A 26,005-nucleotide genomic window follows, 5' to 3' on the forward strand; every position below is an offset into this window, starting at 1 on the left:
TTGTGGCTAAAAAAATTTGTGCGCATGCACATTATACATGTTTGTACATGCATACACACTTCCTTTTAGATGCTAGATTTTCAATGAGTCCTTTCATAAATTAGATCTTCATCTTTTTTTTTAAGTTTTAATTTAAATTCCAGTTAGTTAACATATAGTGTAATAGTTTCAGGTGGGGATGCCTGGGTGGCTCAGTGGTTGAGCGTTTGCCTTTGGCTCAGGGCGTGTGTGATTCTGGAGTCCTGGGATTGAGTCCCACATTGGGCTCCCTGCAGGGAGCCTGCTTCTCCCTCTGCCTAGGTCTCTGCCTCTCTCTGTGTCTCTCACAAATAAATAAAATCTTTTAAAAAATTTAGTTTCCGGTGTATAATTTAGTGATTCGTCACTTCCATACATTACCTGGTGCTCATCACAAGTACACTCCTTAATCCCCATCACCAATTTCATCCAACCCCCCACCCACCTCCCTTCTGGTAATAATCCATTAGTTCTCTATAGTTAAGATTCTGAGTTAAAAAAAAAAAAAAGGTTCTGAGTTGTATCTCTTTTATTTTTTTTTAATTTTATTTATTCAGAGAGAGAGAGAGGCAGACACACAGGCAGAGGGAGAAGCAGGCTCCATGCAGGGAGCCTGACGTGGGACTCAATCCCGGGTCTCCAGGATCACACCCTGGACTGAAGGTGGCACTAAACCGCTGAGCCAACTGGGCTGGCCTGTATCTCTTTTAAAATATACTTAATAAACCCTGGTCCAAATATGCATTTTAAAAATATGCCTCTCTAAACCACAAGTTCTCACATTTGTGAAAGAAGAACTATTTCATACACTTATTGTAAGTAATAAATGAAACTGCAACCATGTCTTCAGGTACTAAAGTGGCTAATATAAGTTGTTTTCTGTGAAGTATGTTCTTTTAATTTTATTCATTTATTTAGAAAACATTAGATGCTTTGGAAGCTATAACATTAACGAAATAAATCTCTAATCTCAAGCTCATAACTTAGTAAGTGGATCAAGTACAAAGCAATAAAAATGTAAGATCATTTGTAAGATGTATCTATCATCTGAGATGTGATAAGAAAGCATTTGGAAGTTCGGACTTGAGAGCCCATTTGGTGGGTAATGACAAGTAAGGACACATGAACAAGGTATTGCTTGGTCTGGGTCTCCAAGGACCAGTAAGATTTTAGTGACAGTGAAGGAAAGAGCAGGAGGAAAAAGACCACAGGAAAACAACTGCCTAAGGAATGGTGAGTTAGGGAGCTTGGCTGGAGTTTCAGGTATGTGTTCAGAAGCTTGGCGTACAAGGCTCTAAAATTAGAATTCAATTAAATCATGAAGGGCGCTAAACACCAAATGAAAATGTACAGACTTTGTTTAATATGAATTGAGGTGTCAAGGAAGGGTTTGGGGTGAAGATGTAACAGGGTAATGCATTAAGGAAATACAGCTCTTGCAAAACCACCAAAATACCCTTCTGTCACCAAACCCAGTAACATTCTTTTAATCCTACTTGACCTCTTAATCACCACTGATCTTGCTTCTGAAATTCTTACACTGGAGGAAAAGCTAGATTTTCTTCTAGCTTTCAGGCTGCTCCTTTTTAATCTTCTTTGCAGATTTCTAATCCCAAAATCAGGCACTGACTTATTCTTCAAAGGTTCAGAGTACTTTAATTACCTTTCATTTGCTGATGACTCTTGAATTTCTATCTCCAGCCTGCTCAGCTTCATAAAGAAATGTTCAATATGACTTCCCTTGAATGTTATATATACATAATTGAAAGATTTTATTTACTTATTCATGGGAGACACACAGAGAGAGGCAGAAACACAGGCAGAAGGAGAAGCCAGTTCCCTGTGGGGAGCCTGATGTGGGACTCGATCCCAGGACCCCAGGATCCTGGCCTGAGACAAAGGCAGATGCTCAACCACTGAGCCATCCAGGCACCCCTCCTTGAATGTTATAAAGGCACCTCAAATTCAATGTGCTTAAGACTAACCTAACATTCTTTCCCTCTCATACTTCGGCCTTTCCTTAATTCCTTCCCCATTTCAGCAAATCACAGTACCATGAATCTAGCCAAGTAAGTCAAAACCTAGGAGTCATCCTTAACAACTCCTGCCTCTCACTCACAATGGCTAATCCATTGGCAACATCCATTCATTTCACCTCCCAAATAACCATTCACGACTATCTACTTCTCTCCATCTTCTTTCCACCTTAACTATACACACACACACACACACACACACACACACACACGTATATATGTATACATAAACTTGTATTTATATGTATGTGTGGATTAAGACTGTAAAGAGTTAAAGAGAACACAGAAACAGACACTGTAAACACGGAGACAGAGCAATAGATTAAAACTGAGGGAACTTTCAGAAAATGTCCCAACTGCCCTGTTCAGTCTGCATTAGCACAGTATATTTTAATTAAGATTTAGATAGTGTTTACAAAATGGTTCCCCACAATCAAATCATCCATTTTTAAAATGAGGTTTCATTTCCACATTAACTTGGAGGCTAGTAATTTTGAATTTGTGATAATCCAGGGATTATTATCTTACAGTTTATGCTTACATTATTAACAACGAAGACTGGAAAATCATGACAATATATTCACAAAAGAAAAATTTCAAGTATTCTTTATTTCAAGTAAACTTTAGTTCACTAAATGACAACTTATAATCAAAAATATGAACGTGGCAACTATGTATTTAAATAAATTCCCCCAAGAAATTCTACTGTGCTTTGGTAGACTACTTGTTACTTTAGGTACTGATAATAAAGTACATAAAATAACTGGAGATGGTAACTGATGTTCACTGATGAAATACTGATGTATTTCAAGGATTCAGAAAAACTGCCTTTCTTAATTAGTTTAAATTGATCTGGTTGTAATGTTTATATTTTAATATATAAAATATCTAATTGTACCAGTAACATGAATGTGAATAAATGTTGCTCTCATATGAAAAACCCTCATATGAAAAATCAAGGCATTAAAATTTAACTATCAGTAATACATTTTCCTTAACTGAGGAAAATAAGGGTTCATTTAACTTGAGACCTGAAAGAAATGTCTGAGATCATCTAATTCAATTTCTCCATTCCACAAATAAGGAAACCTGGAACTAGAGAAGTACATACTTATCCAAAGTGACACTGCTGCCTAGTGGTAGCACAAGGATTATAACCCAGATCCTTATACTTCCACGCCAGGGGTTTTTTCCCTCTTCTATTATCTTCTATTTTCTCCAAAAGGTACATAGTATTTATAAAAAGTGGTCCTAAGTATCTCTGGCCCATTTAAATCCTAATAGGAAGAAAAAATTTTATTTTAATTTTTTTAATTTTTTAAAAGATTTTTATTTATTTATTCATGAGAGACACAGAAAGAGAGGCAGAGACATAGGCAGAGGGGGAAGCAGGCTCCATGTGGGGAGGAGCCTGATGTGGGACAGGCTCCATGCAGGGAGCCTGATGTAGGACTTGATCCCAGATCTCCGGGATCACGACCTGAGCCAAAGGCAGACACTTAACCGCTGAACCACCCAGGCGTCCCATGGGAGAAAAAATTTTAAAAGAACAAAACAGAATTGGTTTTACCCTACAAGAGAATGCACTGTTGGGGGGAAGCAAAGAAATGTGCTATATTAACATTAAAGGGAGTGTGGGCAGAAGCAATGTCACTGGTTACAGTCTCACCCTGATTTAAGGCTCCTGGAGTGCTATCAGTAAGGCATCTCTCCTGGAAGAGACAAGTGTCTAGCTTTGCAGAGAGCATGTCCTGACCTTGTCAAGGAGTGTCACAGAGTTTTGTTTTCAGAATGCAGGAGGGCAATAAACTGTGATTATATTTAAAGGACCAGGAGGAAACCTGGAGGTAAGTTTTCTAAGAATGAAGTTCGTAGATAAGGCATATAATGTTTCTTTCCCTTTCCCTTTGTGAAACTTCCCACATATCAGCTGCCTGATTTGAAAAGTCTCACCTAATACACATTATAGCTGTTTGAGCTGCATATCCTTTTCTAAGTGCCTGGTCTTGCTGAGTCCCAGTAAGGTATAGTAGATTATAGAAATTCATTCCCTCTCTATTGGGCCATCTTATGGGAGGAATACAGATCTTGTCCCAGTCAAGTCCAGTGTGGCTGTGTAACTGTCAGTGGGAATAACTGAGCTATATCCAAACAGAAGCTTTAAAAGTTTCCACTCCTGACATTTTCTTTATTATGGCAATGTCCCACATGAATCAGCCTGAACCCAGGAGAAAGAAGACATGGACCTCAGGAGAAATAAAACATGAACCAGAAGTAAGCTTTACTGTTCTAAGCTTCTGAGATTGGTTGTTTGTTACTGTAACACACCCTAGCAAAACTGATAAATCATCTAGTTTTCTTATGTGTAGAACAGCAATAAGGTCTACCCTACAGGATTAAATCAGACTTATCCACAGAAGGAAAAAGTAAAAAAAAAAAAAAAAAAAGTAAAATTACCTCTGTTCACAGATGACATGATTTTATACATAGAAACCCTAAAGATTCCACCAAAAAGAAAAGGAAAAAAAAAAAAAAACAGAATAAATGAATTCAGCAAAGCTGCAGGATATAAAATCCACACACAAATCAGCTGTGTTTGTACATGCTTAACAATGAACAATCTGAAAACAAAACAAAACAATCTCATTGACAATAGCATCACAAAGAATAAAATACTTAGGAAAAAACTTAACCAAAGAAAGGAAAGTCTTACACATTGAAAATTATAAAACATTGCTAAAAAAATTAAACACACAAATATAATAGAAAGACATCTGTGTTCATAGATTAATAGATTTAATATTGTTAAGCTGTCCATTCTATCCAAGGTGATCTATAGATTCAAGGCAATCCTTATCAAAATCCCAATAGCATTTTTTGCAGAAATAGAAAAAAAAAAATCCTAAAATTCATTTGCAATTTCAAAGGACTCTAAATAGCCAAGAGAAGAAGAAAGTTCCAGCCCTCATACTTTCCAATTTCAGAACATATTACAAAGCTACAGAAATCAAAACAGTATGGTAATGGCATAAAGACAAACACAGAGACCAAAGAAATAGGATAGACAACCCAGAAAAACACATTCGAATGTAGAGCAAATGATCTTTGACAAGGGTGCCAAGACCATGCAATGGGGAAAAGGCAGTCTCTTCATCAAATGGTGATGGGAAACTAGATATCCATGTTAAAAAAAATGAAGTTAAACCTTATCTTATATCATAAACAAAAATTATCTCAAATTGGATTAAAAAGCTAAACATAAGACCTAAAACTATAAATATAAAGCTCCTAGAAGAAAATATAAGAGAAAAACTTTGTGACACTGGATTTGGCAATAATTTCCTGAGTATGACACCAAAAGAACAGGTAACAAAGCCAAAATAGAAAAATGGCTCTACATCAAACTCAAAAACTTGTATACGACAAAAGAAACAATCAACAGGGTAAAAAGGAACCTATGGAATGAGAGAAAATATTTGCAAATCACATATCTAGTAAGGAGTTAATATCTATAATATATATAGAACTTCTACAATTCTACAACAAAAAAACGAAATACGATTTTAAAAAATGAGCCAACATCTTAAACACACATTTCTTCAGAAAATATATACAAATAGCCAACAAGCTCACACCCATTAGGATGGCTACCAACATACAAAACAGAAAATACCAAGTGTTGACAAGGATGCAGAGAAATTGGAACCCTTGTGCACTGCTGGTAGGGATGTAAAATGGCATGGTCAAATATAGGAAACTGTATGGATGAGGTTCCTTGAAAAATTAACAATAGAATGATCATAGTATAAGATAATAGAAAATAGGTATTGGTCTCTGCCCTTGTTCCTGACATAGAGCTCTTGAAACTCTTATAGTCTTCTAAGTGGTAAGGGCACTAGAAGCATCTTCTGTTCTAACATTTGGTTCCAACTTCAGTTCCTGATGCAGCACTCAAATCCTTATAATTTCCTGGCTGATAAAAATCTTTTGTTTTACTGGCCTCATGGATGGCTTCTGGGTAAGAGCTGGCCATCAGAAAGACCAAACCATGACTAGAAGCTTGGAATTTTCAGCCTGACTCTATCATCATCTCCCATAAAATCCCAATAATACAAGGTTCATGGAGCTTCCAGGTGGGTGAATCCATCCACACCAAGAGGGTGACACACCCCAACTCCACAGAGGCCCTGAACCTGGGGCCCTCTTATTGTTCCCCCTGTGTCATCTCTTTACCTGGTTGTCCATCTGTATCCTCTATCATATTGTTTCATAATCTGATAAAAGTAAGTGTATTCCTGAGTTCTGTGAGCCATTCCAGCAAATTAATTGAACCTGGGAAGGGGTTGTGGGAACCTCCAATTTATACCCAACTAAGAAATTGTGAGTTACATGGAGACCTACTACTTGTGATTAGCATCTAGAGTGGGGTGGGAATAGACTTGTGGGATCTACACTATCTCTAGGTAGATAGTGTCAGAATTGAGTTCAATTATGACATCCAGCTGGTGTCAGAGAATTGCTTGGTGGCAGAAAAAACCTTCACACATTTGGTGACCAGAAGTGTCAGAAGTCATGTTGTGTGTAAAAGTAAGTGAAAGAAAGACATAGTTTGGAAGCTGGGTTTTTCCCTAAAGGGGGGAAAAGCTGGAGTTTTTTCTTTCTACATATGATCCAGCAATCTCACTTCTGGGTATATATCCAAAAGAATTCAAAACAGGATCTTGAAGACATATTTGTACACCCATATTCACTGTAAAATTATTCACAACAGCCAAGAAAATGGAGGCAAACCAAATGTCCATCAATGAATGGATAAACAAAATATGGTATATACATATAATGAAATATTTAAAAAGGAAATCTTGTCACATGCTACAATATGGATAAACCTTGAAGACATGATGCTAAGTGAAATAAGCCAGTCACAAAAAGACAAACATCATATGATTCTACTTTTTTTTTTACAGTAGTCAAACTTCTAGAAAGAAGTGTCGCCCAACCTTATTGTCATAATCATTTCACAATATACACATGTATCAAATATTCACCTTGAACATTAAACTTTTATGATGTTATATGTCAATTGTATCTTGATAAAGCTCGGGGCTGGGAGGAAAAAAGAATTCTATGCAGACGAAAAAGAAACTGGCATAAAATGTTGTTGGATATATATAAAAAAAAAAAAGAGAGAGAAACAATGGGTGGCTGGTGCTGAGTACACAGGTTCAACTTAGCAAATGAGAAGGTTCTAGAGATTGGTTGCACAATAATGTGAATATATTTAGCAATAATAAATCATACACTTAAAATGGTTAAGTGATGTTTTATATTTTTTACCACAATTTTAAAACTTAAAAAAAATCAAAATGTTGGTATAAAGTCATAATCAAAATACATTCATCCCATTTTCCAGGTAATTCAATAATATGACATTTAGGGCTCTTATCTAGTTTTATATTCTCTGCAATCTGAGTAATCTTTTCTTCCTTGATGTCTTTGCAGGGATGAATATTACTGAGCACTCCTATTTTTTAAACATCCTCTCCCGCTGATTTCTGTCACCCAAATTTATTTGTTCTCTACCTCTCTGCCACTTCCCCTTCTGTCAGCTTTGAGTATTTTCCTTGGCACACCCTTTACATGTGTCCGCTGGTCTGTCCTAAGTCCTCTTCTTTCTCTCTCTAAGCTGCTTTGTAAAGCTCATGACTTCAGTAACTGTCTCATGCAGATAACTTCTAAATCTTCATCATCAATTCTCACCTTTCTCCTAAACCCCAGTGCAGTATATTCAAAACCTGGGGTGCCTGTGTGGCTCAGGTGGTTAAGTGCCTGCCTTTGGCTCAAGTCATCATCCCAGGGTCCTAAGATGGAGCCCTATATCTGCTCCTTGCTCAGTTGGGAGCCTGCTTCTCCCTCTTCTCTCTCTCTCTCTCTCCCTCCCCCTCCCTCCCTCCCTCTTACTGTCTCTATCACAGGCACACACACGTGTGCTTTCTCTCTCCCTCAAATAAATAAAATCTTAAAAAAAAAAACGCCATGTATATAAATATATACGTACATATCCTGCAGGTGGCTATAAGATTAGGTTTCAAGTCTGATATTTTCTATCTTTGTAAAATCTCTCAAATCTGCACCTTGCTGCTCTCCCTTTCAAGTAGATAAAGAGATCATTAAGTCATTCATTCATTCATCAAACATTTATTGAGATCTAATTAAATACCAAATACTGTGCTGGGAACTGGAGACACAAGACTTCATAGCATAACCTCTGTTCTTAAAGAGTGCACTTAATATTTATATGGATCTAAGTAATCACAATTGCTAGAATCATCTATTGTAGAAAAACGGATTATACATCTGCTTGCTTTAGCCAAATAAATTTGAATGAAACTGATATAAGCCACTCCCAAACAGGGGCCTGTCCTAATTGAAATGTATTTGGCAGACAAATTTCATTGTCTGATAGTTAAGAACCTAAAAATGTAGCTCCTACTGACTTTTCCAGTTTCATCTCACCAAACCCTACCCACCAAGCTAGTAATTCCCCAAGTTTATTCCACAGTTGTCATTAAGTGCTATTCGAGGAAAAATAAGGAGAGAGTTTGGTCAAGTGAGACTGAGACATGCACTTTGAAACAAAGTTAAATAGACCTGTTTATAGTAGGGCTTCTTAGGACCTTTAATATGTTAATATGCTTTGTAAAATTCCCAGAGGAGAATTTAAGAGGCAGTCTTTCCCAACCTTGCTGTTCTAACCACCTCAGACTGCTTAACACAGCTGGTATATGGTCAACTTTCCCATCACCATTTCTTTGTTCATATTCTTCCTCTAGCCCCAAATCCATATGTACAAGTCACATCCTTCTTCTTTCAAGACGCACCACAAATGCCCTCATTCCAGGAAGCTTTTCCTATTTTTTCCTTCGCAAAGCGCTCTCTTCCCACTTTGAGCTTCTACTGGTCTTACTCAAATTCAGCCTTCATATTGCTTCCAGGGATCTTTCCAAACATAAACCTATTACCATTCACCTGTTTCTTTCTCCCTTTCCCTTTCCTTCCTTCCTTCCTTCCTTCCTTCCTTCCTTCCTTCCTTCCTTCCTTCCTTCCTTCCTTCCTGATTTTATTTATTTATTCATGAGAATACACTGAGAGGAGAGAGAGAGAGAGAGAGGCAGAGACACAGGCAGAGGGAGAAGTAGGCTCCATGCAGAGAGCCTGACGTGGGACTTGATCCTGGGTCTCCAGGATCATGCCCTGGGCTGAGGGAGGCACTAAACCACTGAGCCACCAGGGCTGCCCCATTCACCTATTTTCAAGAGCAATCCCCCTTCCACCTCTGCCCTGGCTTTCAGAAAACAAAATCAGTTATAGGCCATCATAGTACAGACTCCTTGGTTTCTAGCCTCATTTCCTATAATATCTCTTCTAGGTATACAAGACTACTCTCAACTCCCCAAAGATTTTATGCTATGTCATATTGCCATCCATTTATACAGTTTCCTGTACCTCACTCTGTCCAGCTAATTCTTTGTCTTTCCAAACTGAAATCAAACATCATCTCTCTCTAGGAGGCATGCCTGATCTAATTTACATCTTTCCTTTGTGCTTCCATAATACCCTAAGATAGCAGTTCTTAATCGGGTGGGATTTTGTCCCACTGGGGGTCATATAAAAAGGTCTAGAGGCATTTTTTTATTACCACATGAGTGATGGGTGAGGATGGGGAGTGCTATTGGCATCTAACTAATGGAGGCCAGAGATGGTAAACATCCTACAGTGCACAGGACAGGCCTCCACAACAAAATGTCAGTAGTACCCAAGTTAAGAAACCTTGCTATAAGCACACCATTGTGGTTAACGCATCACCAGAGAAGGTGATTTAGTTATCAGCTCCTCTACTGGACTATAAGTTCCTAGGACAATAGTATTCACTATTGTTAATAATGTTAGTACCCAGCATTCACAGAGCCCTTACTATATCCTACTCACTGTTTTAAACAATGAACATGTACAGTATCGTGTAATCCTCAGGGACAACTGAGTGGGTACTATTCTCTTCCTTGAAGAGAAAGAGCAAACCAACTCCCTGAAGTCAAAGAGCAAATGAACAGTAGAACTAGGAATGATCTGATTTCATAATCCACACTCTTATACACTATTCCATTTTCCTGCCAGGATATTTCTATCCAACAAGAATAATGCTTTCTTTTTATGGAAGTCAAAGCTTTCTTCTGAACATCACTTATAAAACTTTTTAATTGTCAGTGCCAAAAGTCCCAACCTCAGCACTTTTGACATTTGAAAATGAGTAGTTCTCTGTTGCAGGGGACTGTCCTGGGCATACTAGAATGTTCAACAACATCCCCAGCCTCTACTTACTAAATGCCAGAAGCACCACCACCTCCCAGGACCTGCTTGTCACAATAACAGAATGTCTCAAGATGCTGCCAAACATCCCCTCAAGGAAAAAGCACCACTGATCTAAAACATGTCTGTAGAATAAAGTAATGAATTAATTTTTAATACAATAATTGAAAGTAAAAATCTGTTCAAAGATTAAGAAAGAAAGAATTTACCTTTTCAGCTAATTCTTCTGCTGTTATCTTTGGATCATAGGGAATAGGATCACCTAAATAGGTGCGTAATTTCACTGGAAAACCTCCATACATTGGAGCAAATGGATAGCGGAATTTTTCATAAAGCCACCTAAATAACCCTGTTTTAAAGTAAATAAAATTATTTTAATTGGTTAAATATTCTGAGCAAGTAATAACTTTCAAATGAATAATGTAAGACTTATAAGAAAGTGGCAAACAGTATCACCTCCTGGCAATACAATGTTTCTTTAAGGATGAGCTTTCTATCAATTGTAACAAATGTAGCATATAAATGTAAGATGTTAATAATAGGAGAAACTTGAAGTGTTAAGAAGCTTTATGAGTATTCTCTGTACTTCCACTCAATTTTTCTGTAAACCTAAAAATGCCCCCCAAAATAAGGTTTTTTAATTTTTAAAAAATGAGCTTTCAAAAATATGAGAATTTTAAGGGCAAGTTAAATACTATTATTACAAAACCAAGGGTAAAGACTGAAACCAAAAGCTAGAAGCTAAAAAGTGTAAAGGCTCACAAATACAGGCCTAGACTAATAAAAGAAAAATATAAAAGCATAAGATAAATTCACATAAACATGAAACTAAAATGCACTGATAGGTAAAGAAAAAAATTATTATTGTAAATTAAGAAAAATACATATAGTAACCAAAAATTACTAATGCTAATGACCAAGGATGAAACCTAACAAGATTAAAAGTGATAATACAAAATAAACTGAGGGATTAAGTAAAAAAGAAAGTAAAAAAGCAGTCAACAGCAATTTTTAAACCACTTTAATATTAAAGAAACAAAATTAGGAATAATTTCTGGTATGCAACTTAAATTCTGATGAAATGGCCTGAGAGAAAATTAGAATAAATAATTCTACAGTAACAGCTAAACATCACATCAATCTGCCTTTCCACTTTAAATTTGAAAAAGAAAAGGTAAAAAAGGTAACACCTAAAAAATATAATAGAATATTAACAACATACTCACATTACACATAAAAGAAACAATGGAAGTTTAAAGTTCTTCAGGAGGGGATTTTTATGTGGATAAGAACAATATAGTGCTATATAAAATATAATCAATCAAATATATAAATCATAGGGTATAAAAACCAACTATGAAAATTTCAAAATAAGAAGAAAACAGAGAAATTGAAAAGAAAAAGCACTTCTAATTGTTATCTCTCCTATATCTACACTCAACGCTTATTTTGTTACCCATAAATTAAAGTTAGGCAAAAAGAACTCTATAATGTAAATGTATCATGGTTCAAAATATTTTAAAAACAAAAAAACAGAAGTAACAGAAATGAACTAAGGCAGATGATACGTCCTTAGTTTGTTAATCTTAATTCAATATCATATTGTTATCCATTTTTAAAGCTGTAACTTCTTCAGCGGTGAGTTAGGAGGATAGTCTGGGTAATGGGTACATTTGTTTTAAACCTCAACAGCATAGTTCAATGAAGGAAACTAGATAACTCACTCTATTTTAAGAAGCCCACAAAACAAAGAACCTTCAGTACATATCTGAAACTCTTAACAAAAATCTAACACCTAAGAACTACCATTACTTAGATTCAGTTATCATTTAGACTTTAAATAGAGAAACATCTAAATAATAGATCCATTATCTAAAATAATAACTCAATAGAATTTCTTATAGGGTTCAAAAGCTCAAATATTAAATGATAATATTCTAAATATTACATTATAATTAGAAAAACCATATGAATCAGAACTTACTTGTTCCTCCAAGTGATCTAAATCCTTCTCGAATATTTTGTGTAAACATAGGAATAATGGGCTAAAGAGAGAATTTGAATTAAAAAGTAAATATATTGATCCATTCAATACTCCATTGAGTCAGTAATGCAAACTTTTGGGGCTTGTTTAAGATTATGAAAATGAGGAATTTTTAAGATAAAGGTATACTTTATCATAAAAAGGTCATAAAAGTGATTAGTGTGATTTATCAGCCTAAATTTAACTTGATCATTTATAAAAACAAAAATTGGAAACACTACCCTCTAGTGGTAATATATATTTTATTTACCAACTTTCTTATCCTTCCAAATATACCCTTAAAACTCAAAATAAAGATTGCACTAATCATTAATTTCATTAAATAAAATTAGTATGGTAAATTAAATTGATTTTCATGGTCCACTGAATAGTATGCTCACTGGAGAAAAAGTAACAGGGCAGATAGCCCATCTATGGGGAAATTTATACAAATTTAAAAGATAGATTTTGGCAAGATGCTGTCATAGAACTACTGAAACACTATTTTTGAGGGGGGGGGATTACTAAACTTAAAAATGTTCAACATTAATGAAAGGTATAAGACTCACTGCAAAAAAAAAGGAAAAGCATACATATAAATATATAAAAAACAATTCCTTTTATCATTAATTTTAGAGGAATTCTGCTCACAAGTTCATGGTTTTTATTATTCCATGAATACCAGTGACTATGTATGATTTTTTTTAAATGGAGACTTTAATTATATGTCATAAAACAATGATGAAGTAGCAAAGGATCATGTATGGAGGTTCTGCTATGGTGAAACCAAAGTAAGTAAAAGTCTGAATAAAAACACTTTAAAATGCACACAAAATCCACTGAATTAAATGATGTTTTAGAATTTTAAAAACTGAGCATCGCTTTACTTACATTCTACCATCAGTATTTGCCTAATACAGAGTTACCTGCTTAGTGAGCAGCGTTTGAGATATTTACATAAGCTGACGTTTACAAAGCCATTCTTTTTTTTTTTTTGTATTTTTTTTTATTAGAGTTCGATTTGCCAACATATAGTATAACACCCAGTGCTCATCCTGTCAAGTACCATTCATATCCAGCTGCGGAAACCAGTATGATAAGGCAGACTGGAAGAAAAGGGACTACAGGGATAACATTCTTCATAAAACTTATTACTTCACATATAACTACTATCATTTATTTATTGTATCTCTCCCTTCACCAAAAGGAAGACTCCTAACAGCAGAGCCATTGTTTTGTTCACCGCTGTATCCCCAGCACCTGGAATAGTGCCTGGAACAGACTAGGTGCTGAAACAAAGTGTGATGGATGAATTAAAGAAGGAATGAAGAAGACACAGGACAGAGAGACAATGCATATAATGAAGTAGTTTGTATTCTCTGAATACAAAGTGTCAGAAACAGGCAGCAGCAATCTTAAAATCAGTTAGGAAAAAAGAAGTCTGGTAAAGAAAAGAACTCTGATGGAAGAATTTAAAGTTTCATAGTGTTAATTTACAAAGCTAAGACATAAAACCAAGTACACTACTGTTTCGTACAAAATTCAGATTATGTCTAAGAAACCACAACAAGTTTTGTAAAATAAAGTGATTGCTGACATCCTAATGTTTTAAAGAATTATAAAATATTTTTAGAATTAAGAACATAACATGGCTCTGAAGGAACAGAAACCATTCAGCTCATATATACACCCTTTGTCTTCTCTGACCAGTACCACTGGATTTATGTCTACTGGCTGGCATGAACCCCTAAGTTCATACTGAAGCATGCATTTTATAAAGACTCTTCAGGTTACATTCCACCCTTTAAAGAGCTTACTCTCCAGAAGCTAGATCTATCTAGAACCTACTAAACAGGAAAATGCCTATCCCAGCAGGCTCACTCTATTCCAGGCTACAGTCTGGGTATACAAGTTTCTAAATTCGCATTCAAGCTTACAGCCTTAAACCTATGAGCATTACTTTATTACAACTTGTTGCTGTAATACAATTATTCATTTCTTTCCTTGTATACTTTTTATGTACAAGGTATTTGCATAAGTAACCTAGAATTAAATTGTTTCCATGTATACTTGTGTCTCTGTATGTATGTGTATGCACATGTGTGCAAAAGGAATGTGTTTTTGTTAAAACTATTCTGGGGGAATAAGTTTAATATGGCCTTAGAGTCTAAACTTTGCTCCTAAAAATAAATGAGCACCACTAGACAAGTAACTTACGACATCTAGGCTTCAGGTTCTTCACGAATAAAATGGGAATAATAATAATTATACTATCTCAAAGGTTATTTTACGGATTGATATAATACATATAAACAATTTTATTAAAACAAATGTTATTTTCTTTTATATCAGTTATTTGTTTTCCAACTTGAGTAAATGGGTTAATAGTTTTCCACCTTATTTAGATATAAAGTTACCTAAATATTCTCAGGAATTTCACAAAATAAGAGTGACTTAAGGTATATTAAAAAGCCTGTATTCGGGGATCCCTGGGTGGCACAGCGGTTTGGCGCCTGCCTTTGGCCCAGGGCGCGGTCCTGGAGACCCGGGATCGAATCCCACGTCGGGCTCCCGGTGCATGGAGCCTGCTTCTCCCTCTGCCTATGTCTCTGCCTCTCTCTCTCTCTCTGTGTGACTATCATAAATAAATAAATTTTTTTTAAAAAGCCTGTATTCAAATAAACCTTAAACATTTTTTATCAGTAGTATGTTAACTTGCATTGACAATCTAGATATTTTTCACTTTAATCTCTATGTCACAATTTAAATGTAGTTATTCCTACAACAGTCTTAAATTTTTACTCAAAGTTCATAATTCTATGAGGACTATGAAAGGGTTTCCCCGATAGGATACTTGTACCATTTACAACTATCTCCATACATGCTTGAAAGAGCTCCCTTATGTATCTGGAAAGTCCCTCTAATCTCAAAGTCAGCAGACTCACTGTGAAATGCAGTCAGGGGTGGCAACAGCACCGGTTGCCTGCAGTCCTGAACTGTATGCTTTGCTCTGCTTCTGCCTTGCTGTATGACCTGATCCCTCCATCCCTTCATCTCTCTGTGCCTGAGTTTCCTCATCTGTAACATTGGAATAATCATATACGTCACCTACTTACTATACAGGAGTACCAACATAAGGTCTTTAAAAGCACTACAAAAGGTTGGTGTGGTACAATAGTAATTACCAAATGTACAATGCTATCCTGTAAATCAACAATGTTAAAGATTTCTGGCTTTAAACCTATAAAAGGCTATTTATAAAATTTTCTCAAGTTTCATACAAAAACCTTAAATTCCCTAGATTATCTTAATTATCTAGAAACTCTACCAAATATTGAAAAAAATAGTTCCTTTCTCTCTATAATGTCTTTCTTTCTGGCCTTCTTCCAGGCAATGTTCCTTAAATCTGTGAAATTAAGAATGAGAAATTAGAATCTCATGATCTATTTATATAATTCCAAACCTATTTTGGTAATTTTTATCTTAAAATTTCCTAAGAAATAATTCTTTCAAAATATAAACCTGAAAATTAAACTATCTTTGGTTAGGTTTTTAGCTTTTATCATTGTTTTAATAGACATTACTTTCATTACCCTTAATTTTTATACAATGGTGCATATATCCTTTTGTACTTTATTTTATTCATATACCTAAGATTTTGTTTTATATATACATTAGCGCTTAAGACTTTTTGGGAAATAAAATGTGTTATAAAATAATTTTCTCATCACTAATGCTATTAAACATAAAGTTAAATTCCAAATGTCCCTTTCTGGTAGTGCTTAATATTATGTTAAAAAGATCAATTCAATTCAATTCATTTCAATTCAAATAGCCTACTAAGTGCTAGTCATTGTACTAAGGACTCAGAATATAAAAAGATGATCTTGTCCTTAGGGAGCTTATAATTATTATCCTACTGAGGATAATAATGTTTAAATTTTTATGTTGTCTATAACACTTAGGCAAATACATTAAATCTTATTCTGGAATCACATTACTAAAGCACTACTAGTTAGTTACACGTACACAAGTACAGCAGAGAATAAAGCTCAATGCATTTTATGTTAACTCTGTGATTAAAAAAAAGAAATTTCCACTCTTTTCCAAATACTGGATTTGGGTTAGAATGAGTCATGAATAAACTTCCTTTGTAATTCTGTATTTGCAAGAGAACAAGCAAGCTTAGGAGGCATATTGTCTCTATGTAACAGCAACAGGTACACAAACTGAAACATGAAAGTACTGGCCATAGTCTCTAATTAAATGGCCTGGAAAAAGAACACCATCCTGTCAAAGGGACTACCATTTCTTTTTCTAACAGATAATCTAAAACAACAACAGAAAACAAAGAAGAAACATTCCATGAGTAATAAATAAGTGTTTCATAGGATAAAGTACAATACGGAGACCAAAAAGTTGGGAGATACTTTCCAACGCAAAAGAAAAGGGCAAAATGGCATTCACCTTCTCCAGTCTAAGAATAACTATAGTGGATCCCTGAGGAACATTTAATTTTATTAACTAATTCTCTTATACAATCTTTTTCAAAGATCTAACTTACACCAATATCTCTCATCTTTATTCACACTATTAGATAGCTGATGACATTCGCTGATAAAAAATAATAGGAGTTATGTATTATTTAAGCCCTATTAATATACAAATTGGTCACAGATAAAAGAATTGCAATGAAACAAACCAACAATCATCACTGAAATATGCCAACTCAATCATACCAAAGACTTAAAATACATAGAACTGAACTGATTATACTTTTGAAAAAGGTGTAACTGAAGGAATACAAAAAATTTTACAAATCTAATTAAAAGAAGCTAGATTTTGAAATGTAAATTAAAATTTGGATAGGTATTTGCCAAATTTCCAGATTGATTTTTTTTAAGATAACACCTCAAGCACAAAGGAATATTTCTCTATCATTAACCTTACAAAGAATTCTGTACACTTAATTTTTAAGTAGCGCAATGAAAGTATCTAAATTCTTATATACTCTGGCCCACTACATAAGCCTTTATTTTGAATTGAATCTAGCTTTACTTTAATAATTAATTTTATACAACTCACCACTTTTGCATCAATTGCAACCTGAGCGAAGCCTTTACGATTACCCCAAATGATGTTGTAGGTTTCATCACTAATTAGGGCTTCTCGAACTCCGCCTGGTGAAATAGCTAACAAGTGACCACTCCTCAGAATTTCAACACATTTTTCTCTTGGTCCATGTAGAGCACAAAATACATCAAGTAATAAACTAAACCCTGTAAGAAACATTAGCATGAAGATATAACTTAAGTACTTCTTGTCCAGTTCTTCAAGACAAAAATCTTTACAACCTAAAAAGCTAGTATCCATATAAATCAGCAAATTCCTTTTCTTTTTTAAAAATCAACAAGAACTCTTAAAGTTTACATAAGTTAATATTGCTTGTAAAGTAATAGCTGTCTTGTTGATCACCCCCTCAGTGATCACCAACTACTCGGGTTACAGTACATATTCAAACTCTGAATTAAAACTCTCAAAAACCTTGGAAAGCAGGGACTCTGATTCCCATTTTATAGACAAAGAAAGATCTTGCTCAAAATCACACACCTAGCAAATGGCAGGGCAGAGATTCCAGTCCAGGTATGTCTAGTCCAAAGCTCCTTCCACTGCATCTCATGGCCAAACACTGTCTACAGTATTTATTAGAGCAATCAGAAATGATATCCCATCAGCAATCACAAATCTAATCTTCCTTTAACCCTATAAGAAAAAGAATCACTCAAGAGAATATAAATCTGACTATGCTTAGCCCTACCAAAATTGGCATCTATAACAAAATCTATTAAAAGTTAGATGATGTTAATCCCACAACTAAACTTCTTAAATCAATAACAATAGCAAAATCACTAAGAGCTTTTAATAAAGTAACTATTTAACAGTCAATTCCAGGTCTTAATTTTATAGAGTTTTTCAAACCACAACTATTTATGAATGAAAGAAATAATCCTGGGACGCCTTAGTGGCTCAGCGGTTGGGCGTCTGCCTTTGGCTCAGGACATGATCCCGGAGTTCCGGGATTGGGTCCCACATTGGGCTCCTACGTGGAGCCTGCTTCTCCTCCTTTTTCTGCCTGTGTCTCTGCCTCTCTCTTTCTCTCTCTCTCTCTCTCTCTCTCTCGGTCTCTCATGAATAAATAAAATCTTTAAAAAAAAAAAAAGAAAGAGAGAAAGAATCCTATTAGTAACTAAATATTTTAACCAAATCCTAAACTGGAACTGACTGATGTTAGTACAATATATTACTGAGAATGGGAAATAGGAGTAGTGACAATTGTGCAGACTAACCAAACTTCTCACAGATTAAAGGATCTGAAGCAAGGTTAAAAATATTAAGATTGAAATAATATTCATCCCTTACTATATTAAAAGCTCACTGATTTAACTAGATACATTTTCATAATAGGCTTCACAAATTACAGGATCATAAAGGAGAAATTTTTTTAAAGGCCAAGTGTTAAATAAAAATATTCACATTATATTACACACTAAAAAAGATGGAAGCAACCTAATATTCTGTAAGAGAAAACTAATTAAGTAAATATTTTAGTCATACATTAAAACTACTCTTTATAAAGCACGGTAAAATGTCAATGCTAACATAACATTTTTTTTCAAAAAAAGAACACAAGGGGCAGCCCGGGTGGTGCAGCGGTTTAGTGCCGCCTTCGGCCTGGGGTGTGATCCTGGAGACCCGGGATCAAGTCCCCCGTCGGGCTCCCTGCATGGAGCCTGCTTCTCCCTCTGCCTGTGTCTCTGCCTCTCTCTCTCTCATAAATAAGTAAAATCTTTATTTAAAAAAAAAAAGAACACAAAAGAGTTTGCCTAACATGTAAAAATATGCAAATTAAAAATGAAGTACAATAAATCAAAATGATAACTGGTTTTTGTTAGGGTGGTAAGATTATAATGATGTCTTCCTTTTCTCTAGTTTTCAAATTTATTATAAAAGTGATCATATTGCTTTCTAAAGAAAAACTTTTTTATATAGAGTACAAATGGCTTTTAGTGACACAAGGATCCTTGAAACATTAACCATGTCTAAGAAAGGCACTGAGTAGACTATTATTTAATTCACTGCTTGGTGTTTGTCTCTCTGGTTGATGGGTGGTTTTGGCTTTTATTATTCTAGAGGACATATTATAAACTTTGTTGGCTTACTTCTGGTGATTCAATGACAAAAGAAAATAAGATTTATTCCCAATGAGCTTATTTTATTTTTTTCAAGATTTTATTTATTTATTCATGAGACACACAGAGAAAGAGAGAGGTAGAGACCCAGGGAGAGGGAGAAGCAGGTTCCATGTGGGGAAACTGACGTGGGACTCGATCCCAGGTCTGCAGAAACATGCCCTGGGCTGAAGGCAGCGCTAAACCGCTGAGCCACTGAGCCACTCGGGCTGCCCTCCAATGAGCTTATTTTAGAATGGCTTTTTAAAAACTCTGTTTGAAACCATTAGGTTAATTAATCTTTTTAAAAGGGTATAGGGGCACCTGGGTGGCTTAGTCAGTTAAATGTCTACCTTTGGCTCAGGTCCTGATCCCAGGTTCCTAGGATTATGTAATCCTGGGTCCTGGGATATAATTATGTCCTGCTCTCTGCTCAGGGGAGAGCCTGCTTTTCCCTCTCCTCCTGAGATCTCTCTCCTTCTTGCTCTCTCTCAAATAAATACATAAAATCTTTTAAAAAATAAAATAAAAAGGTATAAAGCCTTTATGAACAAATTAAGAAGGATATAGTCCTGAATTTTAAGAGTTATAAGTCTAGCAGGCAAGTCAAGTACAATAAAGACATATAGACTCTTTAGGATAGGGTTTCTGAAGCAATATTATTACATGAAGACAAAATATATCCTGGCTGACTGTAAATAATTTTGACCTACTATAATACTGATAGTAATCAAACTTTAATTCCTGTGAAGTTAAACTTCAAAAATCAGTATCTCATGGAAAAATTCATCATATGAAAAATCAACTACCTTGTATGCCAAAATATAAATTAATTGTGTGGCAAAAGTTACAATTTATTTTTTTAAAGAGGAAGTTCAGTATTTAACTTAGAAAAATAATGACTAAATACCTGTTAATAAAGAAAAAATCAGGTAACATTTTTGACCATAATATTCTTATATTTGGATATACTCTGTAAATAACATAATTAGATACTCCCAAATTAGAGTTCAAAGCGTGTTACCCTAAAAAGGCAAAAAGCTTTTCCAAATGATAGTAGAGAGTTCAAGGATATAGACTCTAACATAATTTTATTATGTTAATTAAACATTTTTATGTCACTATCTACAGTCAAAGTTTACCTGGAATTTTAAAGACAAAGTGATCAGCTACCACACGGCAAGTCCTGCCTTTATGGATAAAAATTTTAGCCATGAAGTAGTAAAAATCTATAGGAATAGCTCCATGATAAAAAATTATAAGTGCTGGTCCTTCTTCTGGTATTTTTTCCATCCCATGAACTTCATAACCTGTTAGAAAGACAAAACACAAATGCTTAAAATATATTTATTAGTTTATTTACCCTAAAGGATGTTTACTAACTCAAAAACTCAGTTTTTTCTTGTAACAGCACATAAGCCTTCCTCTTTCTCCCACTATCTGTTCCCACACAAATCAGTCCTAAAGCCATTAGGTGAGCCAGCGCCAGGTGTGGAGTGGAGGAGTGGCCTGGAGTACATGCTGGAGCTCAGGCAGGGTGAGGAGGTGGCCCAGAGCTCAAGCAGAGTTGTGAGTGCATACCCACAGGAGAAGAGCCTAGAACAGGATGCTGGGGTCTGAGTGGGAATGGGAGGGGATCCAGGGTGAGATTAAGCATAAGGGTTACAGGGTAGCATCCAGACACTTCAGTGGCCTAGTATGGGGTATCAGCCCGAATGGGATAAGAATGTATCCATGAGTGGCAGAGGATGGCAGCAGTAATAAGAGGTTAGTTACATACAGGAGGATTGGTCAAATAAGTCTACACATTAAGGATAATGTTAGCCTGGTGTCTCACTGTTGGAGATGGCGGCTACAAAAATAGAAAAGGAGAAAACCAGAATAAACTATAGCCGTAAGAGAACCTTGCTCCCATCCTAAAAGAAAAAGCAGGATGTCGGAAACCTCAATCAGGAGAACTGACAGCTCCAATGGGTGACAAGCCCCTCTACTGAGAGACAAACTGAGTATGGAAGGAAGATGTAGGTGTCCTAAAAGGCAAGAAAATAACTGAAATGTTAACAAATTTAAAGGCCAAGTACAGGTGACCACTGAGTGTAGAATCCCTGGGTATCCCAGACACAAACAAGAGTCCACACTCAACAACATTCCTCCACAGGCCTCAATAGGTGCTTAAAAGAAAAAGTAGGGGCATGGCAGGGAAGAGATCCAAGAGAGCCCCTGCAAATGGGATAGAGAACAAAACCCACTTGCTTCTCAGAAGCTTCTCTTGGAAAAGCGAAACTCAACACAGAGAGGTACAGGAAACTCTTCCATCCCCTCAAAGAAAAGGGCATATGCAAAAATATCTGATGGTAGAAAGGACAGAACTTACTACCCATCCCCTCATCCTTGCCTCATTATACCCCAAGCAAAGGTCCATTACTGCTAGGAAAAGGCAGAAGCCAAAGCATCCACCTCTGGGAGGAAGAAAGTAAGCCCAGGTTCTGAAATAACATCAAGCAGAGATCTGCTATGACTGGAAGGAAGAGCAAGGAACTGGCTGCCAACTCCATACTCTCACCTATACAAGGCATTTTCCCTCCACTGGGAAGAGGCAAAGATACATTGAGAAAGCCTCACACCTTAGTCTGAGGCAGACAAGGCCTGTGTACAATTCTGGCTAAACCAAGAAAATTGAAGAGTTGCCCCTGCCATCCCCATCTCACCACAAGACTCACATGGAGTTATAAGTAAAGGCAAAGAGAAACCCCAATGTGATGTAGGTATAATGGATTGAAGATGGAGGAGGACCATGGAGAAAAACCCTCTGGCACTGCAGGCCCTATACCAATGCAAAAGGTAGCAGCAGGATTTTGCAGTCTGTGCTGAAGGTGCCTACCTAGAGCTACAACAAAACTCAAACCCAATTTATTTTTTTTTAATTTTTAATTTTTTAAAGATTTTATTTATTTATTCATGAGAGACACAGAGAAAGAGAGGCAGAGACACAGGTAGAGGGAGAAGCAGGCTCCATACAGGGAGCCCGACGTGGGACTCGATCCCAGGTCTCCAGGATCACACCCTGGGCTGAAGGCGGCGCTAAACCGCTGAGCCACCCAGGCTGCCCCTCAAACCGAATTTAACTACAGAGTATACTGAATTAAAGTCTACCCCATTCACTAATGGCCTGACAGAAAAAGGTCAATTTTCAGTTATAAATACTATTTACCTCGTTCTCTACTGTTCTTTTAGAAGCAATGCCCGAATTCAATAAAAAGAAATTATGAAACATAAAAAACATCAAGAAAAAAATCCATTGTCAAGAGACTGTTTAAGTCAAAAGCACAGACCAAAATGTTTAAATTATCAGATAATAACTTTAAAATAACCATGGTTAATACATTAAAAGGACTTAGCAGAAAATTAAATACATATATAATCAGATTCGTAATTTTAGCAGATTGGAGGTGCCTGAGTGGCATGGTAGGTTGAGCATCCCAGTCTTGGTTTTGGCTCAGGTCATCTCAGGGTTGTGAAATCGAGCCCCATATTGGGCTCTGCACTCAGAATGGAGTCTGCTTGAGACTTGCTCTCCCTCCCCCCCTTACATGCATACTCTCTCTAAAATAAATAAATCTTTAAAAAAATTTCAGCAGATAGAAGGAAATTATGAAAACAATGAGAAAATGGAAAGACAAATACTTGAATGAGATCTAAGGATTAGTAACATATCCATGTTAATTTCCTGATTTTAACAGTTTTATTGAGATTAAGTAGGAGAACATCCTTGTTTGTAGGAGATATATACTAAAAATGTATATTTAAAGAGAGAGTAACGTAGGCACTTATAGTCAAATGACGTAGGAAAATAAGTTCTTTGTACAATACTTGGAATATTAATTTTTTAAAAGTCTATAAATAAAAGCAATAGTCATTGCCTTCTATGGAAAAACCATGTAAAATCCTAGAATCATAGAATCTATAAAATAAAAAGAACTTTTGGGTTATAACCGAACAGACAATATTAAAACTTAAGACTATTTTTGATTATTAATCAAGGCTATCCAAGGAGACACACATCTGTGAAACATCAAGCACACTTTATTGAAACTACTAGTTTCTAAAGCACAATCTGGACCCTTCCGTGTAAGCTTGATAGAGAGTAGTTTCACAGGAGTATGAGATTCTACTTGTTACCAGCAGGTTGTAAACAGGGGAATGAACAGAAAAAGGGGATTACTGAAGAGGCCCAGGGTAGGAGACATCAATTAAGTTACATATTCCCTGAGATAATACAATCTAAGGTAAAATTAAAGGCATAAAATAATTCATTGAGTGTGTGCTTTGGCAGCACATATACTAAAATAATTTATTGATAAAAATAAGAAAACTCTTAAGAAACTCTTGACCCAATGCAAAATAAAACATCATTTAAACATATACAGAGGCACCTGGGTGGCTCAGTTGGTTAAGCGTCTGCCTTCGACACTGGCACTGGTCATTATCCTTGGTCCTAGGATCAAACCCACAGGGCTCCCTGCTCAACTGGGAGCGTGCTTCTCCTTCCCCCTCTGCAGCTCTCTCTGCTTGTGTTCTCTCTCAAATAAATAAAATCTTTAAATAAATAAACTGTTATATGCAAATGGATAACTTACTAATGTTGCAAACTTCTGTTTCATTCACAAACATAAATTATACATTAGAAACTCCACCCATTTTATTCATCAAAAACAAAAATGATTTTATAGAATCTAACTACTACATGCAGGAAAAAAACTGATGAGAAATTTGAACTAGAAGTCAAGAAAACATCTCTCCTCTACTACAAATAAAATTAAAGACTCATGCCACTTATCTCTCCTTGTTAAACCCTATTCCAAGTCATTGTGAGGGGAACAAGTTTCAGCAAGGGAAGCAAAGCAAATGATATAGATGAAAGGCTGGTAGAGATGGGGAGGGGGATGGTTTCTGAAGGCTTCCTTCTAACATGACCCAGTTTAAGCTGCCTTCCTGTCCTGTCCATACTTGCTTCTCTGCCAGTTAAAGAGATTAACTTGCCTACTGCCCTTTACACTACTATACCAACACATTTTTCATAGCAATCTTGTGCTATTGGTATTTGTGGAGAATATGAAAGATTTAAGTAAGCTCCACAATGCTTTAGAGGAAAATATCCTGCATATTTTATCACAAGAGTGGGAACTTATACCCCGAGTAGCAGATGAAATGTGATCATGGCTCTACTCATAAGATGTTTTTCCTTCCCATCTCACTGCTGACAGGTGCCATTACAGACCTCAGCCTCAGCTGGTCCCAGCAAAAAGAAAAATGCCTACTAAACAACCAATGAGTCAATGAAGAAGTCAAGAGAATAAAAATTACTTTGAGACAGATGAAAATGAAAATATACCATAACAAAACTTATGGGATATAGCAAAATCAGTTCTAAGAGGAAAGTTCATAGTGATAAATGCCTATCTCAAGAAAACATGAAAAATCTCATATAAACAACCCAACAACATCTCAAGAAACCATAAAAAGAACAAAGTTAGGAGAAGGAAGAAAACAAAGATTAGTGAGGAAGTAAGTGAAATAAAGACTAAAAAGACAATACAAAAGATCAATAAAACCAAGAGATAGTTGTTTGGAAAGATAATCAAAATTGTCAAATCTTTAGCTAGACTCACCAAGAAAAAGAGAGTACTCAAAAAAATTAAATCAGAACTCAAAGAGGGGACTTTAATACTGATACCACAGAAATACAAAGGATAAGAGACTAATATGAACAATATATGCCAGGAAACTGGACAACCTACAAGAAATGGATAAATTCAACCTTCCAAGACTGAATTGTGAAGAAACAAAATCTGAACAGACCAATTACTAGTAATATGATTGAATTAATAATCAAAAAGCTCCCAACAAACAAAAGTCCAGGATGCCTTCACCAGTGAATCCTATCAAAAAGTCCAGGATGCCTTCACCAGTGAATCCTATCAAACATTCAAAGAGAAATTAATATCATTCCTTCTCAAACTCTTCCAGAAAACAGAAGAGGAGAGAACTCTTCCAAACTCATTTTACAAGGCCAACATTACCTTGATACCAAAACCAGACAAGGACATTGCAAAATAAGAAAGTTACAGGCTAATATCCTTAATGAACGAATATATATATATATATATATATATATATATATATATATATATATATAAATCTTCAACAAAATATCAGCAAATCAAATTCTGCAGTGCATTAAAAAAATCATATACTATGACCAAGTGGAATTGATTATAGGGATGTAAAAATGATTCAACATTTACAAATCAATGTGATACACTACATTAACA

The 26,005-nt window shown here is 35.6% G+C and overlaps 1 protein-coding gene across 9 annotated transcripts in view; it reads right to left on the reverse strand.

The window, feature by feature from the left end:
* The window catches only part of TMEM68 (transmembrane protein 68), a 48,232-nt gene that overhangs the window by 2,047 nt on the left and 20,180 nt on the right, over positions 1–26,005 (reverse strand). For 4 of the 9 annotated variants that reach the window (XM_025477755.3, XM_025477754.3, XM_025477756.3 and 1 more), the window contains 4 exons: positions 20,816–20,983; positions 17,530–17,723; positions 12,406–12,466; positions 10,631–10,770 (listed from right to left, as the gene is read on the reverse strand). In XM_025477755.3, the coding sequence (XP_025333540.1) occupies positions 10,631–10,770; positions 12,406–12,466; positions 17,530–17,723; positions 20,816–20,983 (563 nt within the window). Of the gene's footprint in view, positions 1–4,511; positions 4,550–10,630; positions 10,771–12,405; positions 12,467–15,389; positions 15,523–17,529; positions 17,724–18,054; positions 18,208–20,815; positions 20,984–26,005 lie in introns of those variants that run through there. The other 5 variants (XM_025477757.3, XM_025477762.3, XM_049103774.1 and 2 more) reach the window with 5 other exon arrangements.

The sequence above is a fragment of the Canis lupus genome, chromosome 29 (assembly GCF_003254725.2).
Source record: "Canis lupus dingo isolate Sandy chromosome 29, ASM325472v2, whole genome shotgun sequence".
NCBI lineage: Eukaryota > Metazoa > Chordata > Mammalia > Carnivora > Canidae > Canis > Canis lupus.